The 19,159-nt window shown below is 34.0% G+C and overlaps 1 protein-coding gene across 1 annotated transcript in view; it reads right to left on the reverse strand.

Annotated features, from left to right (window-relative positions):
- The window catches only part of COL4A2 (collagen type IV alpha 2 chain), a 167,189-nt gene that overhangs the window by 73,529 nt on the left and 74,501 nt on the right, over positions 1–19,159 (reverse strand). The window contains exons 8-17 of the mRNA XM_087949238.1: positions 17,006–17,081; positions 14,410–14,441; positions 14,248–14,310; positions 11,345–11,380; positions 10,416–10,457; positions 10,066–10,152; positions 8,407–8,451; positions 5,889–5,951; positions 887–931; positions 283–336 (exon numbers count right to left, since the gene is read on the reverse strand). Of these exons, the coding sequence (XP_087805364.1) occupies positions 283–336; positions 887–931; positions 5,889–5,951; positions 8,407–8,451; positions 10,066–10,152; positions 10,416–10,457; positions 11,345–11,380; positions 14,248–14,310; positions 14,410–14,441; positions 17,006–17,081 (543 nt within the window). The remainder of the gene's footprint in view (positions 1–282; positions 337–886; positions 932–5,888; positions 5,952–8,406; positions 8,452–10,065; positions 10,153–10,415; positions 10,458–11,344; positions 11,381–14,247; positions 14,311–14,409; positions 14,442–17,005; positions 17,082–19,159) is intronic.

Genomic DNA, 19,159 nt, shown 5'->3' on the forward strand with positions numbered 1-19,159 from the left:
TTACAAGGAAGGAAACATGGAGTGGGACAACCATCCAAGGGGAAATTATAAAAGGCAAGCTTAGATTTTGTGAAAATGATGCTTGGGCTGATATTAAAAACAAATAAACTTCAACTTGAAATGGATCAGTCTGTATAAATAATGTATTTCAGTCAGCAAGGTTTCTGTTCATGGAAACCAAATAATTGTGTTGCTTTGTATATTTCTTGTAACCCGCCTACAATGATTTGCAGTTATTTGATGGTTTAACATATAATGTTGAACAACTGAATAATTAATTACCTTCATCCCTTTCTGGCCAGGATTGCCCTGGAATCCATAATTTCCTGGGGTACCCTGAAACGAAGGTCAAAAAGAATAGCAAGATTTCTTTTAACTGAACTCCACATGGCTGCTTCAGTTTCTTATTCTGCATTACAGCAGTGAGAGTGCTTAGAGCCAAAACGGAGTAGGGCCAGATAGGTGGACTTGGTGAGATGAGGACATAGTTAGTCCAGGGAAATATACTACCCCTATCCCTACTTTAAAATAACTGATGAAATTGGAAAGTAAGCTCAACATTTTATCAAACTTCATTCTTTTGTTGGGTGAGGCCTACTATTTTTTTTTAAAAAAAACCTCCAATCTCAATCTACTATGTGAATTTGTTAGCTGCTTTTGTTGGGTTTTTTTTGAACATGCCTCCTCTGATACTAATCTTTTTACTGATCTTATCTGCTGCTCATTTAGGGCTGGTCTTCCTTTTTTCCATCAGTTCTCTTGCTTTGTAAGAGGCACTTCTCAGTGCAGGGTTGCTATAAGGAAGAAGAAGTGATTTTCCTTTTAAAATGTCCTTAAATTGTCTTTCTTTCTCAAAAGCAACCTGATTCTGGGACTTCATACTTACCACATCCCCTTCAGCTCCTTTTAGGCCATTGATTCCTGGCAAACCCTATAAACATTAACAAACAGGACCATGTTATTAAGTATTTATTATCAATTCCTTTAAAAAAGGAACATGATGAAAGAATTAAACTTAATAGACTTATGGAGAAAACTAAACCCAGAAGAGAAACAATTCACATATTATTCAAATCTACACAAAATCTGGACCAGAATAGATATGGCCTGGATGGATGGGGAATTGGCCAATGAAATAAAAGAAATTAAAATCCTACCAAATGAATGGGCTGACCACAACCCAATACAATTAATTTGGAGAGATAGGAGAAAAACAAAGAAGAGATGGACACTAAATACTCAGTTAATAAACGAAGAAGAGTACATTAAGAAGCTGAAAGAGGAATTAAATTATTTTCTAAAAGAAAATAATAATGAAGCAACCACGAAACAAAATATTTGGGATACAATGAAGGCAATTATAAGAGGAACAACAATCTTTATAATGCCATGAGAAATAAAAGAATACATGCCCAACAAAATAAATTCCAACAACAAATTAAAGAATTAGAAATACAACTACAAAAATCCCCTAAAAACCAGAGAACACAAAATCAGTTAATAACAATTAAACATAAATTGAACTTACTTGAACAAGATAAAATAGAAATTAACTTGAAAAGGTCCAAACAAAATTATTTTGAGCATGCAAATAAACCAGGAAGATGGCTATCCCATAAACTTAAAAAGTGAAAGAAAAGAGATTGATACACCAACTAATGGATGAGAAAGACGCCTTACAACATGAGACAGAGAAGAAAAAAAGATATCATTTACAACTATTTTCAAAGATTATATAAAAAGGAGGAAGTTAATGAAGATAAAATAAGAACTTATTTAGAGGAGACGAATGACAACGTAATTGGAGAGGAATGGATAGAGTTATTGAATAAAGATATTACATGGTCTGAATTGAAGTCAGCAACGGAGAATCAAAGTAATAACAAATCTCCAGGACCAGATGGGATTCTGGCAGAACTATATAAAGCAATATTGGAACTAGTAGGACCACTGATGCTGGAAGTGTTTAATGAGGTACTTCTGGCACCCAAGATGCCGGACTCGTGGAGGGGGCGCTGATTTCGCTAATCCCGAAGGAGGATGCAGATCATAGATACATCAACAACTATAGACCGATTTCACTTTTAAATGCCGATTATAAATTATTTACTTCTATCATAGCTAATAGAGTAAAACAAGCTTTAAATCCATATATCCACAAAAATCAAAATGGATTTCTTCCGTCCCGACAAATAAAGAACAACTTAAGAACCGTTATCGATGTCCTAGAATATTATGAAGCCCACCCGGAGAAACAATCCACACTCATGTTTTTAGATGCTGAGAAAGCATTTGACAACTTAAATTGGCACTTTTTAATTCAAAAATTTACAATATGAGTCTTGGCACCAAATTTGAAAACATTATAACAACAATTTACAACACACAACAGGCTAATATACTAATCAATGGTGAACAAACAGGTCCAATAAATATAGAAAAAGGTGTCAGACAGGGCTGCCCTCTCTCACCTCTTCTTTTCATTTTTGCCCTAGAATCACTCTTAACACAGGTTAGACAAAATTCTGAAATTAGAGGAGTGAGGGTCAAATCAGAAGAATATAAACTACAAGCGTTTGCTGACGATATGGTTTTCTTTTGGAGGAACCCATGGAAAAAGGATATAATCTAATAAAAGAATTAGAACGATTTGGCGCAGTGGCAGAATTAAAAATTAATAGAAAAAAAGACGAAATTAATGACCAAAAATTTAACAGAAAACCAGAAGGAAGAATTAGAAGCAATGATGGGGATACAGGTAACAAAAAGGGTCAAATATTTAGGAATATGGTTAACACCACAAGGTAAATCACTCAAAGAGAACAATTACGATAAACTACTTCAACAAACAAAGAAAGATTTAGAATCCTGGAATAAGCTGCAGCTCTCCTTATTGGGCAGGATTGCCTCGATTAAAATGAACATATTACCAAAATTTCTTTATTTATTCCAGACAATCCCAATTAAGTTGCCAAAAATTTTTTTTTGAAGAATTAAATAAGATCACACTTAAATTTATTTGGCAGGAGAAAAACCCAGGATCAATGTAAAGGCCTTACAAGATGCGAAAAGTAGAGGGGGTCTAGCCCTTCCAAATTGGGAATTATATTATTTGGCAGCTATCCTATTATGGTTAAAAGACTGGGTGAACTTACTTAATAAAATAATTTTAGCATTAGAAGGGCATGACCTCCAGAGAGAGTGGCATGCCTTCTTATGGGAAGTGGGAAACCCAAGCAGTCTTACTTTCATAGACACCTCATTAGGGACTCATTATTAATTAATTGGAAAAAAAATATGCAAAAAACACTATCTAAAAATTCCGATCTGGCTATCAACAATGGAGGCAATGGTACATCCCAATAATTTGGACATAACAAAAATGATTAAATATAAAGATCTATTAGATCCGCAAGGAAAATTAAAAACTCGACAAGAGTTACAGGAACAGGGATTTAAAATTGATCAGTGGTTATATATACAAATCCATAGCAGATACAAACAAGATATAAAAGACTTTGGAATTTATAACAAACTGCAGTATTTAGATAAAATTTTACTAGGATCAAACAAAAAGAACATATCCAAATTCTATAAATACTTACTGGAAGTAGAATTAGAACAAGAGATAGTCAAAGGAACATGATAGCCTGGAGCAGGAATGTCGGAAGAAGTATTACATTATCAGAATGGGAAAAGATTTGGAACAGAAATATTAAGATTACAAAATCGGCAGCATATAAAGAAAATACATACAAAATGTTTTATAAATGGCACTTGCCCCCTTCGAGGTTGGCGAAAATGAACCCAAACACGAGTCCAAAATGCTGGAAATGTAAAAGCATAGAAGGAACCTACTTTCATATGTGGTGGTCTTGCAAAGAAACCCAGAAATATTGGCAAAAAAATCAGAAAATGGTTGGAGGAGATAACCAAAGAACAAATCGAATACAAACGAGAGTTCTTCCTACTAGGGATCTCCGATAAACATTTACCCAAAAAGATGAAATATGTAACAATTCATATCCTAACTGCGGCCAGATTAGCGTTCACCCAGTGTTGGAAATCACCCTATACACCTACAGAACAAATGGTCATCCAGAAAATATGTGATTGTGCAGAAATGGATAAATTAACTATAGCACTTAAAAACAAAGAGCCTTCAACATTTTACGATAATTGGAACTCTTGGTATAATTGGTTAGTCCAGAGATAAACTGCTTAATGGACAATGGGTAATTTAAGCATAGATATCGATAAGATGTATGTATTCAAATTAAGGTAGGAGAATTGGATCTTGCAGACTGTCAAAAAGGATATTGTCTGTTTTTAAACGCATCCTTTTCTTTTTCTTTTCTCTTTCTCTTTCTTTGTTTCTTTCTTTCTTTTACATCTCTTCTTCTCTTCTCTTTCCGGTTCGTAAGACCGAGTGTTCTTTTTTTGTTTTTTTCCTTTTGTGTATGCAATGTCGATGTGTTTTTAATTGTAAATTTAATAAAATTTATTTAAAAATAAAATAAAAAAGATTTTATTGAAATTAAACTTTATGAAGAATAAGATTTAAAATGCCCAATTTCATATACAATATGAAGAATGAAATGAAACTTTCCCATACTTCTTGGCTATCATCTAGTTACATGTAAACAGACTAAACTCACCAAAAATTTGGGGCGTATGGTCCAATATGGTCCATCACTATCAGGTAAAAATATTGGAAATTCAGTGGGTGCTTTGACAGAATTTTTGTACATACATTCTATGAACATTTATGCCCACACCTATACAGTACTAGAGATTCAATTTTATTCAATTGTGAGTTAAGCTAAATTATCCCAACTAGGTTTTAAAAGAAAAGAACATTAAATAGGAATGATATCTGCTTATTTTATCCCAACATAATACATTATGGGGATACTAGGATATATTTCAAATATCTATGAACCTCCAAAAGTTAAAAGTATATCAGCCCGATATTTTTGATGACCATGACAATAAAACAAGGAGACTGAAATGACTGTTGCCTTAGCTTTGAATATGAATTGATCACTTCACCTTTTACTGCCAAACATCTGATACTGACTATAGATTTTACATCCACAAATAAATAAACAAAACCAGAAGACACAATGGCAAATCATTCTATGGTTGCCAAGAAAACCTCAGAGATATTTCCATTTAGTCACAAAGAGTCCAAGAAAGACTATCTTGATTCTTCAGACCACTGTCTGCTCAACTTTCCAGTGTCTAGCTCCCTCACTTTTAACTACCAGAAATTTAAACACTCACATCTTGGTTAAAGCAGCTGAATATTGTTTCACATGATGAAGATTACTATGTGCCTCCAACAAAAGCCTGGGCTACAAATGCTTCCTTTACACAAGAAATTAAGTGGCTTGAATGAGATGCTTAGTACTAGAAAAGGAGAAATGGTCAAAGCTCCCTATCACTTGAAGATATTCCTTTCTGATTATAAATATGATTCTCAGAACAGACTCTCAAACATGTGCAAAACAACAAGAAAATCCAGGTAAGAGTAGGTAAGTAGTCCTTACTTAGTGCTTGACTCAGACTACAACCCCTGTAGCTATGATGGTGCTGAAAAAACAATTTTGTGACCAATGCTCAGATGTCCTCTCTCCCTCCCTCCCTCCCTCCCTCTCTCATCATGTGTTTGCCACTACCATCAGTTAGTAGGCACCGTCCAATATAAAATTATAACTACAGACATAGTGTCTGTTTCACTTAACAACCAAGTTGCCAGTCCCAATTGTGGTAGTTAGAAAAGAACCACCTGTACCAGAAACACCACTGAAAACTGTTTCATTTTCTTAGTATAGAAGGAAATAATATATGAATATAATTAATGCTTGGTTTAGTTATATATTTACTCTTTGTCCTGGAAAGCCAGTTATTCCTTCTTCTCCCTTTTCTGCTTCTTGTGTAGGAAAACCCTGTGGGGAAAATATTTGCACAATTGTAAGCATAATAATATGTAATTTAGCATACAATACTAACACTTCATGGAGAGGATCATTATTATAATACAGAGGGTACAGCCATGAACTAGTAGTAATAGTCTCTGCAGGACAACAATAAATATCTCTAAGCATGTCCCATAGGTGTTTTTTTTTTTCCAAAAGGCAATTGAACTTTCTTGTTTTTTTTTCCCTTTGAAAACATTTAGCTTCTCATCTAAGAACCTTCTTCAGTTCTAACTCTTTAAGCATGTGTTTTCCCATTCACATGCATCTATAGTGCAAGGTATCATCAAGTGGTAGCTTATAGACAACCTCAGAAGCTAAGAAGGAACAGCCCAGATTATTATTTGACAAGGAACCACCTAAGGGCTTTTGAAAAATACTCATAAGAAGTTAATGGCAAATGCTTCTGTAACATCAACCAATCAATCAGAATACTTTCCCCAACCTACACATGCTCCCCCTTGTAGCGGCAAGAAAAAGACACAGCAGTTTACTTGATCTCCAGTAGGTGGTGCTTTAACAGCCTGGACAGATATTTTCAGAGATAATCATTCAATTCCAGTTTTAATTGCAGGAAAAGGAACAGAAGACAACTAAGGAGGAAGAAGAAAAATAGTACAGAGGGGAAGGGAGGCTTCTACACAAAACCAGCACCTCTTTTTTGAACAAATAAGTCAAGAAATGGGAGGGGGGTTATTTACTATTCAAAAAAAAATGGACAAAAATGCAATATTTTGTTGTTTAAGAGAGGGAGCACCAGTACCATAGCCATGTCTCCTAAAGAAAAATGATGCCTCCTGGTTTCTTTGGGAAGAAAGTTGGAGGAGAAGGGATGGGAAGGGTGGGGAGAAAGTAGAAGAAAGAGAGAGAGAGAGAGGAGAGGGAAAGGGATGGGAAAGGCAAGAGAGGAAGCAAAACAAGGGAGGGGAAGATTGTGAAGAACAAGTAGAAAATAAAATAGTCAAGGGAAGCTGAACTCAAGGCCTATCAGGCTGCAAGTAGACCAGAGGAACCAATGTGTCCATCTTGGCATAATTATGGAGAGATAAAAGAAACACAAGCACCGTTCTCTTCTCTCCCACACTTTATGGTGTATATACAAACAACTGCTTGGAATATATGTGTTTGTCCTTTATAATTACTAAGAAATGCAAATCAGAAGAATTTACAGTAAGGTCAACCTTTCTGTATATTTAGTACAATAATTCCTCAGAAAATGAACACATTTTATTTTTATTTCTGAGAAGCAACTCAGTAAGAATTCTTTAGCTTCTTTGATGCACTCTTCTGTGGTTAATAAAATTAAATACAGTAATAACAGGAAGCACAGTATATTATCAGTAATTCTCTGCCAGCCCCCATTCTTCTATAATTTGTATTTGCTTGTCATTTCTGTTATTATTAAATTATTATTATTAAATTAAATTATCAAATCAAATCAAAATAATTTTTATAAAGCGACTATTTTTAAAATATTATTTTAAATTATACATTTAAATAAAATTATTTTATTTTAAAAGATAATTATTATTAAATGTGAAATATTAAAATAAAATAAAAAAGGAATTTTAAAATAATTTAAAATAAAAAAATAGGATTATTTATAAAAAAAGGTTAATAATAAAGTGTCTTGATTTTTCATATAACAGTTGGTGTTCCAAGATTGAAGAGTTTTTTTCTTCCCCTTTAATCCATCTTTTCTCAAAGACAGCTGACATGATTTTATCTATCAGGTAGTTTGATCCGATGTGTGCCATGGCCAAGGGTAGAACTGAATCTTGATCTCCCCAGTCCTTACCTAATACCTTACTTGTGGCAGAAAAAACCCACAATTAAAGCTTTCCCCCACCTGAGTGGAAACTAAAATTGGGACAATTAAGAGAACTGATAGTCTAGTTACGAAAAAGTATCACATTTGACTCAATCAGCAAAAAGGAACTATTGAATGAAAATAGATTCTGTCCATTTGGTTGCTGAGAGAGAGAAAGGTTTCATTGATTAAATGCCATGATGGTGCAGAGAAGATGAGACACTTCTAATTATTATCAGCATTCACCAACAATTATAATGTAATGGAAGATGCCATGGCTCTGAAGAGAGTAACAGAACCCATGCTTGCTTAGAAACCGTTTTTAATTTTGTTTCATAATTAAATAAATTGATGCTACAATATGTCATTATTTTTAAAAAATCACCACAAATAGATGTAAAATAGTTTGAGTGTACAATACAGAAATTGTTAGATTGCAATAAGTTGACAGTGATGTCATTTCACTGCTCCATGAAACTTTTCAATTTCAATGTTACAGCTAAAATACTACATTATCATATTATCAACCAAGCACCACTATTATTGAAATAACAATGAATCAAGATATTACTTTTTTCTATGAAAACAGTGTTTCTCATCACAGAAATAACTTACTGGAAATCCAGGTTCTCCTATCATTCCTTTGTTTCCTTTCATTCCCTAATAATATAAAACAACAATAATATTAAATAAATATGTATTCTTATTCTCTGCTAAATTTATATCAGCTAGAACACTTCCATTTCAGTTATCTATATGATAATTTTTAGTGATAAATCAAAATTAATCAGAAGGGCTGAAAAAAAGAAACTTGAGGGAATAGCAGTCTTAGTTTGAATTCTATTTCCTCTAATATAGAATCCAGTTCATAAACTAACACAATACTTTATTTGCAAATATAATCCCTTGTGAGTCAAAATTTACTTCCCATACATTTTACTTTCTATACATGTTATGACAGAAGACTCACACCCTAAAAGGTAATGACATCATTCAAAATGTTCCTTTGAAACCATCAGAGTGTGTCACCTGTATGGCATAGGGAACTGTTTCATCCAATGATATAAAATCATTCTAAGGGGCAGTTTGCACAGGAGAACTTTTCCAAAAGGTAAATTGCCCTGTAAAGTAAGGCCACCACTTGAATAACAGAAAGGCTTAAGTGTGAATAAATTATTCATTTTATATTAAATAACATTTTTTCCTAAATTTACATTAAATTTAGAACCCTAATTTAAATTAAATTTAGGAAAAAAAGTTCATATTTTTTTTGCCCCATAGAGAGGGTTGATTTAAATATTCCCTTGACATTTAAATCAACTTTAGTCTTGAGTAGAGTGACCTTTCCTAGAAAAATTAATATGGTGGCCTATGATTGGTAGGAGTTAACACTGCATAGCTTGTTAAAGTGCTGGACGTTGCTTTTTTTGTTTGTTTTTTTTATTTTTGTAGCTAGCATGAGATTTAAGTGAAAATGCAGTCCTAACTCAGAGACATCAGGGAGTCTAGGAAGAGTCTGGTTGGCTGATCCTAGATATTTACTGACACAAATTTGCAGGAAAAATAACCCAGTTGACAAAGGAATATGAGCAAGGGAACAGAAAATAGCTAAAAGAAAGTAGAATTGGGTTAGATTTGAAGCTCTACTAGATGAGGGATGTAACTTAACATCATTATGTTAGACTAGGCTGATGATAGTCCATGATGAAGCCTCAAAATGGCCTCAGTCAGGTCAGCTTTAGGGTTGGCACCATGACTTATATCTTACTGTAAAATATTGGAATGGAACCCAATAAAGGCAGAGTTTGGCCCATTGTATCAAATATGGTTTGATAATTTAAGACAACTCCAATAGTTGCAATATCTGCAATGTTCTGTACAGACTTCTATGACTTCCTTTATTTTTGTATTTAAGTTTTCTGTAATTTCAGAAATGATTCACAGAAAAACATGGATCACCGACTCCGCAGATACTCATATTTATGTCCACATGGACTTAAGATGTTCTTGTGAATATGAAAGTGGGTACGGGTGGAAGACTCTCTTAAAGTTGCTATTGATCCGCAGAGAAAAAGAAAAGAAAATATTATTGGCACAACTTGTGAGGAGAGCAGCTTGTGGTAAAATAATGGCAAAAATGTGCATACAGAAAAGACTGCAGTAATACAATATAGCAAAAGAGAGACAAGACCTACAGTGGGGAAGGCTAGATAGAACACTTCTATTTTTCAAAGACATGAATACTCTGTAATTTTCAATAATAGTTCTAATTACCTTGTGTTCATTTAGAATTTCATCTATTGAACCAACGAATTCTCCTGTTGATGTACACCCAGGTGGACCAGGAGGTCCAATTTCACCCTTCAGAAAAGCCACAAAGATAAGTTTAATAGGTAAAATGAACATTTAAACAACATGGAATGTACATTCTTTGAACTCAATGAAAGTGAAGAACATTTGATTCTCAACCTGAAGAATCTGAAGACAATGTATGGATTGAAGAACATAGGGATTTTTGAAAGACTGCATTTCTCATACAGTAATCTGACCTCAAAAACAATTTGCATAGATTGCACAAAGTTATGTCCATCACAGTAAATGCAAATTGATTAAATTCATTTTACCTTTTCACCCTTCTTTCCATAAAAGCCAAGACCTCTATTGCCCTGAAATGACAGTTAATGAACATTTAACTTATGTTTACACACTTAACCAAATGACATGTGCGAAACTACATGTCCCTCTGTAATATCAGAACTTTAATACTGTTTTACATTAAATAAAATAATTATCTTGGACACTTAGGTTAATTATATACTTAAGCCATATTCTTGAATTTTGATGTGTCCCATAATATATGTTAAATTCCTACTCAAAAAAATATTGAATGAAATATACAATGTGTGGTTATCAATAATGCTAATTATAATACTTTAACACCATCAAACAAGAACATCTGACTATCCCAAGTGCTTGGGAAGGTTTTGATATATAGATAAAAATGTCAAATCCTGTTTAAACAACTGGCTGTGTGACCAACCATAATGCTGTCAATTTGATTTCTTCTTATAAATTTGAAGATCCTATGTAGGCTACAAATACCAATTTGTGCTCCTATGGGTAGGATTTCAGCCAAATGAATAGTTTGTAGTTAATAAAGTCCGTGAAAAAATGCATAACTGCCTCAGTTTCTATAACTATAGGACCAATGCAATTTGATGACAGGAATGAATGGGAATAATTAACTTTCTTCATTTACACTTCTGCCTCTTTATCTGAGTCAGATCCAGAGATTCTATTTTCAGAGGAAAAGTTAATGCAATATTTAGTGCTGTATGAACCAGCATAAAACTGGGGGGGGAGGGGGAGAGAAATGCCCAAAACTGATTTCATTTAAATATTTATTCCACTGTGTCCCAACATTTTACAGTATTGCAATATCTCATGTTCCCCTTTCAAACAGCAACAACAACAAAAGGATATTTCAGACATTTTGAATCACCTCAGAAAACATCAGAGTCTACCAATCTAAGGTGAGTCCTCAAATACTTACAATGGGCCCTGGAGGTCCTGGGGGTCCTGGAAGTCCCTAAAAGCAATGTTGAGAAACAGAGTAATCTCTTAGAAGTGTTCAATTCATGTAAATACGTGGAAAAACACCAGTTACTTCACACACCGTGTACTAAGTCTTCTTAAAATACGTACATTAAAAAAGAGCATCCTAAATAAAAATAATATTTAATTTTTAGTAATTTATTTTTTATTAAATTATAAGCTTGTTAAACTTTATTTAAATAGCAGGAAATCAGGAAAATTTAAAAATTTCTGATAATCCACATTTCATATACATCATATACCCTCTTGGTTACTTGGGAAGGTTTGACCATTCCTCACAACACTGAAATAATGAAAACCCTCAAACCTTCAAACTGATGCTCCACTGCAATACTCCATTAGGTAGATGATGCTGTTCTACTGGCCCAGACCCAGTTTGGCTTAAATGGTACAAGACTACACAGTCTCCCTTACAGTGGGAGTCATGATTTAACTGAGTTTTAATCGTTCCTGTTGCAGGGAGATGTTATTATGAATATGCTACTGTTAGTTTTGACATAGGATTCAGTTGTGGTTAGAGGAGATGATAGGACAGAAGATAGATTGCAAACAGGAATTATTTTTACTTGGAATTATGACAGAGAGATATAGTAAAGAGGAGACCTATTTAATAGTACATATTATCGCAGCAGTAAGACTGACAATTGCTCAAAAATGGAAAGATAGAGAAATTCCCGATGAAGGTGAGGTGATAAAGAAGATATGTGCTGAAATGGATAGACTGACTCTGGAAATAAAAAATAAGGATGAGACAGAATATTACAAGACATGGAATAAATTTTACCAATGATGGGAACAGAAAGGAAGGACCCAGAATAAAAAATAAGCAGGATTTGTAGAACGGGTAATCAAGATTATGTAACTAAATACAACTGAATATGAAGGATAACATAAGTACAGATGTATAAATGTATAAATGTATACAAGATATGTATTATACTGTATATTATAATATATATGACAAAAAGGAATGTCAGGACAATCACACCATGTCCAATGTTTTAATAATTCAATCAATAAAATATGTTTTAAAAATATGCCACTGTTAATGAAACAGATGAATTTTTATGGTTAAGTGCTGATTATTTATATTGCTTTAATTCTGCTTAGAGATAAGGAGTATTTAAGATGCTCAGAATTAGCTGTGATTGGAGCAGCATATAAACCTAGTAAAAGAACACCACCACCACCATTCTCTCATTTTCAATTGTAGTGAGAAGCTGCAGAGTTCAATAATGGCAACATCAAGATCCTCACTTTTGCTAGATGTCAAACTTGTCACCTGAACAAGTTAATAACTTTTAAGTATTTGGATGTCAATTTTCAGTTCCCTAGCAGATAGTTTGCATCTCTGTATTATATACTGTAGATATTTTATTTTTTATTTATTTGATTTGCCAATTGTTTACAAGATAATAAGTATAAGTGTATACATAGTTGTGAATACATGAAATGAGTACATATAAGAAAAATAAAAGAATAAGAGAAACAATAGGACAGGGATGGTAGGCACATTGGTGCGCTTATGCACGCCCCCTACAGACCTCTTAGGAAAGGGGTGAGGTCAATAGTAGACAGTCTAAGGTTAAAGTTTTTGGGGTTTGGGGAAGAAACTACAGAGTCGGGTAGAGTATTCCAGACATTGACCACTCTATTGCTGAAGTCATATTTCCTGCAATCAAGTTTGGTGCGGTTAACATTGAGTTTGTATCTATTGTGTGCTCTTGTGTTGTTATGGTTGAAGCTGAAGTATTCATTGACAGGTAGGACATTGCAATGTATGATTTTATATACCATGCTTAAATCAGACCAAAGATGGCGTAATTCAAGGTTTCATAGAAATTCAAGATAGCATAGAAATTGGATATCATAATTGCTAGGCCAATTTTTTTTATCTCTGCAATCATTATAAATAATTGCATCTGAGGGAGATGGCTGGTTGAGAAGTGTGAAATTAGATAGATAGATAGATAGATAGATAGATAGATAGATAGATAGACAGACAGACAGACAGACAGACAGACAGAGGTAGATAGATATAGATACAGATAAATAGATAGATAAACAAACAAATAAAAAATTAACGAACTAGTCTTAGTAAAAGCCTCCACACATTTTGGGTTGTAAGGGGATATGATTAACAATATTTGCCTACCTGTTAACACTAGTTCCATTAGCATTAAATGGAAAAGAGAGCAAATGCTGCATTATTACAATTTATTTCAAGAAATTCTATCATAGATGAGTTTTGATCAGACTAAGTTAGCACAAGATAATGGGTTAAGGACTTGCATTTACCGTCCACATGAAGCCATGTTAGAAACTTATCTTTAGCACATCAGGCCTGTTAAATATTAAATCATGTTATAGTATCAGTACTTAGAAAAGTTTACCATCAGCACATTTCAATATGATATCAGATCAGTACTGGAAGAACAATTTAAGAAATATAGCTAGCTTGCCCACACTAGCTAGAGGCATTATATAAGTCAGTCTTATAGTGTGCTTTTAACAAGGATAACAGCATGTTTTATGAATTTTCTTTCGTTCAAGTTCCTAAGCCACACAGGTTTATTTTACTTTCATTAATTATTATCCAATCAGAATAAGACAATATTGTATTTTTCAATGTTGTGTAATTTTGTTCCATTGAGTATAGAGCATGTGAAGAATTTATTACTGTTTCTTAATTCTCAATTCTATTGCTTTATTATTGTTCTGCCTTATTGCTGAGTTTTGTTTTTATTGTTTTACTATTTGTTTTATTGAAATTTTCTAGTTGTTGGCCATAATAAAGAATGTCAAACCACTGTCATAATCTCAGAATTTTATAATACTTACAGGAAGACCTGAGTCTCCTTCCAGACCAGGTTCACCCAACAGTCCAGGAGCACCTTGAGGTCCCTATAAAAGATATTTTTTTCAAAATAATAATCATGCTTTATTTTATTTTACAGATAGCTAATTTTCTTATAGAAATTTATCTATCCCAATGTTACTTACCATGAAGCCAACCACGCCTGAGTCACCAGGGTCTCCCTAGAGAAAAACAATTTATAATGTGAAATGTTGTTTTAGTAAACTTGAACATAAATTTTTGTATACTACTAAAACTCTCATTCCTATAACCTTTGAGCAAAATGGTGCATCATAGGGCAACAAATTTTGAACCAAGATACTGCATCTCAAATGAATAGAATAGAATAGAATACTTTATTGGCCAAGTGTGATTGGACACACAAGGAATTTGTCTTGGTGTAAATACTCGCAGTATACATAAAAGATACATTCGTTAAGAATCAAGAATCATAACGTACAACACTTAATGATAGTCATAGGGTACAATAAGCAATCAAATCATACTAGGAAACAGTCAATATAAATCATAAGGATACAAGCAACAAAGTTACAGTCATACAATCACAAGTGGGAGGGGATGGGTGATAAGGAGTGATGGAAAGGTTAATAGTAGTGTAGACTTTGTAATAGTTGAACAGTGTTGAGGGAATTATTTGTTTAGCAGAGTGATGGCTTTCAGGAAAAAACTGTACTTGTGTCTAGTTGTTCTGGTGTGCAGTGCTCTATAGCGTCGTTTTGAGGGAAGGAGTTGAAACAGTATATGTCCAGGATGTGAGGTGTCTGTAAATATTTTCACAGCCCTCTTTTTGACTTGTGCAGTATACAGGTCCTCGATTGAAGGCAGGTGGGGAGTAATTGTTTTTTCTGCAGTCCTGAAGTGTGTGTCTGTCCCATAGGGTTGCAGAACCAAACCAGATGGTTACAGAGGTGCAGATGATAGACTCAATAATTGCTCTGCAGAACTGTATCAGAATTTAAATTTGGCAAATTTTATAAAACATTTTATGACATAACATGAAATGTCACGAAACATTTCCTTTTCTGATGTTTGACTGTGCTACACAGTTCAACATGGGCTATTTTCAAGGCAGATACGTCTCTGAATGTATCCCAACTTTTCCAATGAATATAGTACATTAAATGCTCTGTCATTGTTGAAGGAATTATGGAATCTGAAAAGGAATTATTTCTGAAACTCTCAGATTTCCACAAATAGCAGATTTTGTAAATTTCTTACAAAAACCTTTATGATTATTTCTAAAATCTGAAAGTTAAAAGTGAATAAAAAAATCAAGTTCTGTAAATATAATGAAATCTACACTTATAACTAAAAGAAAAAAGTTATTGTGTGTGAGGGCATATATGTCTATACACACATAAATATGTATGTGTGTGTGTATATATATATATATATATATATATATATATATATATATATATATATATATATATATATATATATATATATATGTATGTGTTCGGCTTGGTTCGGTATTTTCCCACGTCATTGTAGTTCTTTTAAAGTTGTAGCAACGTTTCAGCAGAATCTCATCTGCCATCATCAGGCTTCTGTATTGTGTCCGTCTGTGGTCAGACTTTCCCAGCCTTTTCTGTTTTAAATTTGGTTTTAAATCTATTCTGCTGAATCTTTTCTGTTTTAAATCTATTCTGCTGAAACGTTGCTACAACTTTAAAAGAACTACAATGGCGTGGGAAAATACCCGAACCAAGCCGAACACCATACATGTAAGTACCGCGAAAACTTAAGAAAAATATATATATATATATATATATATATGCTTTTAAAGTTGTAGAAACGTTTCGGCAGAATCTCATCTGCCACCATCAGGCTTCTGTATAGTGTTTGTCTGTGAGTCAGACTTTCCCAGCCTTTTCTGTTTTAAATTTGGTGCTAGCCTACTGCTGTGCCGTCCATTAACTCGGAGCCAAGCTGCACTAAAAGCCTCCATTACAGGAAACACAATGTTGCCAGCCAATCAAGACAAAAAAAGCTACAAAACAGACAGAAGATATTAGAAACACCAATCTAGCAGAACACAGCAAACTCCAAGACCAATAAACCAGACCAAGACTCCCAACCAATCAGGAAGAAAAAAAAAACCATTCTGGCACAGCAGTAGGCTAGCACCAATTTTAAAACAGAACCGGCTGTGAAAATCTGACTCACAGACGAATACTATACAGAAGCCTGATGATGGCAGATGAGATTTTGCCGAAACGTTGCTACAACTTTAAAAGCACAACTATAATGACGTGGGAAAATACCCGAACAAAGCTGAATATCATACATACATACATACATACATACATACATACATACATACATACATACATACATATACACACACACACACACACACACACACACACACACATACACTAATGGAAGAATCATGTCGGGTTCACTTTGGTTTGGCTCAGCAACTTCAAAGAGCATACAGACATGCTTCTATTTAAACTAAAAGATTGGCTGTGTTTTATAAATGAAAGCCCCAATGTGGCTGCTTCATTTAAGATTGCCAAAGAATAAATCTAAGGAAAAATATTATAGCAAAATTTAGTCTAGCCTCTGCAAGTCTGTATTTGATAAAGCATAAAAGAAGCTGAAAGAATTAGGAAAACTATAGTTTTTTCACTTATATGGAAATATCTGAGGCACTTATTTGAAAATGATGAGGAAAACATACTTTCCCAACAGATTATAACTATTCACAGAGACTTACCCTGAACTGTATAGCTAATTCTTCAGGCAGTGCAAAAGGCTCCCCCTTCTGACCTTTGGGTCCCTGGATTCCCTAAAATGATTGAAAATAAAATTTTTCAGCCATTTGTCCAGAATTGCCTGAGGATTTTCCTGCAGTAGACCGGCTGTTGGACTAAAAGACCTCCAAATTCCCTTCCACCATACAATTCTTTTTCTTGAGGATTCTACAGGATCATCTCAAATGCTGGGTACATGTAGAATTCTTTCTATTATTTTGGAGGTTGGGGATCATTAAGACAACTTTAAGCTTCACATCATAATTTATATGCAATTCCTGAAAATGTGAATGGCCGTTAGCAACTGAAATTATTCCAAGGGTTAATTATGAAAAAAATAAAGAGAGTACAAAAGAGAGGCTGAGAGACCATGTGTGGTGTTGGTACTGCAGATTGCTCTCCGCTTATTCTAAACCATCCAAATGAGAAGAGAGAGAAAAACTGGGCCATGTAGAGTCCATTTCCAAACTGAAAAGCCTGCAGTAAATTAGGGATTGGCAAGATTAGTTCTAGGATCAAATGATCAAGCCCCTCTTTTGTGGCTTCCAGATTATGTCCCTTTGAAAATAATGACTGAAAAACAGGAAAACATTTTCCCACCATTATGAGATCAGATATAGTCTTGCTGTAGTTGTGTCCTCTGCCACACCACAATAATTACACCACAGCTAGGATGTGTCACTTACAGGGCACTTCACAGACTTAGTCAGCAATTCCACGGCTCTCATTGTGGGTTCCCTCTCACCTTATGGACCCAATTGGTCATATTCCTAATGTCCTTGCAATTGAAGCACACCTAGGCAGGCATATCCAGGAGTCCAGAGGTAGGGTCTTACAACCTGTACTAGTTAACTAACTAACCAACACAACTAACACATATTTGTATCAGTTTTTCTTTTCAGAATCATTTGTCTTCTTCATGTCCACTGACAGTAGCAATGTTTATATTTTATGCAATTCATGTTCAAGAGGTTTGCTATATATAGTTGATACAATTTCTTCACATTTATTTCATACCATTTACTTTTCTCCTTAGAATATTGCAAGTTTTTGTCTGTTTTCAGAAAATAAGCAATATTAAAAAACAATCCAGAGCTTAATTGCTAAAGCTTCAAAAAGTCTCTTGATAATTGCTGCCTGCTTGAAACTTCAATTTGACCAGAAAATCAGAAAACCATTGTTCACTAAAATCTTTTAGAATTGATTTTGCTAGCTTTTTCTTTTCTTGAAACATCAGGACAACAGATGGAAATTTATTATTATTAGTGCATAGACTTTGTTATCAGTTTAGACTATAAGACTGGTTATTTGAAAAGGTACAAATTGGACTGTGAAAGACTATGCAATTGCTGCTGTTTTCACCATTTCTTATTTTTATTTTTTGGGTGGTGGTGGTAGTGATGCTGATATTACTGATTTGCAGTATTTCTTCATCAGTTGATATCTCAGAGACATAGCCCTGGATGTTAGGATGTTCAGTTTGACTGACATATAATTTTATTTATTTTTAATAACATCATGGGTATTTTATTTTAAATGTTTAATTAGAACAAATATACAAAGATCTGGAGACTGCAACATTTTTACTTTTGATAAGTAAGTAAATTGTATAATAGCTATAAAAATCTTTTTCTCTTGTTATCATCTACTACTTCTCTATTGCCAAAGCCAGACTGCAGACCTATTTTACCTAATCTGAAAAACTTCTCCATGATTTTATTTCTAAACAGAAACTACGTGGATATATATGTGTATCTGGCCTAGTTGGTATCCATCTCTTGTAACATGGTTCTTTGTCTCGCTTTGTCTATATGACAACATGGCACTTCGGGATTTTTAGATCCTGAGAAAGCATATCATGTAGGGAAGCACAAAATCCTACTGTCCCTCTAACTGTAAGTCCTACAATGTGCTTGAACCCTTGTAAGTGCTTGAAGAGCCCAAGCTGTCCCACAACTCAAGATGCATGATGATGTGTCTGTGTCTGATTGCCTTCAGCAAATCTCACCATGGGAGCCCACGTAGATAGGAACTAATGTTTGCGGAATATTTCAAGCCTTTCTGCTGTGGAAATAAGATTGCCATCTGGACTAATCCCCCTGGTATTCTGACC

The sequence above is a fragment of the Notechis scutatus genome, chromosome 1 (genome assembly GCF_049901735.1).
Source record: "Notechis scutatus isolate UNSWTSFEM ecotype Mainland chromosome 1, rNotScu1.2, whole genome shotgun sequence".
Lineage (NCBI taxonomy): Eukaryota > Metazoa > Chordata > Lepidosauria > Squamata > Elapidae > Notechis > Notechis scutatus.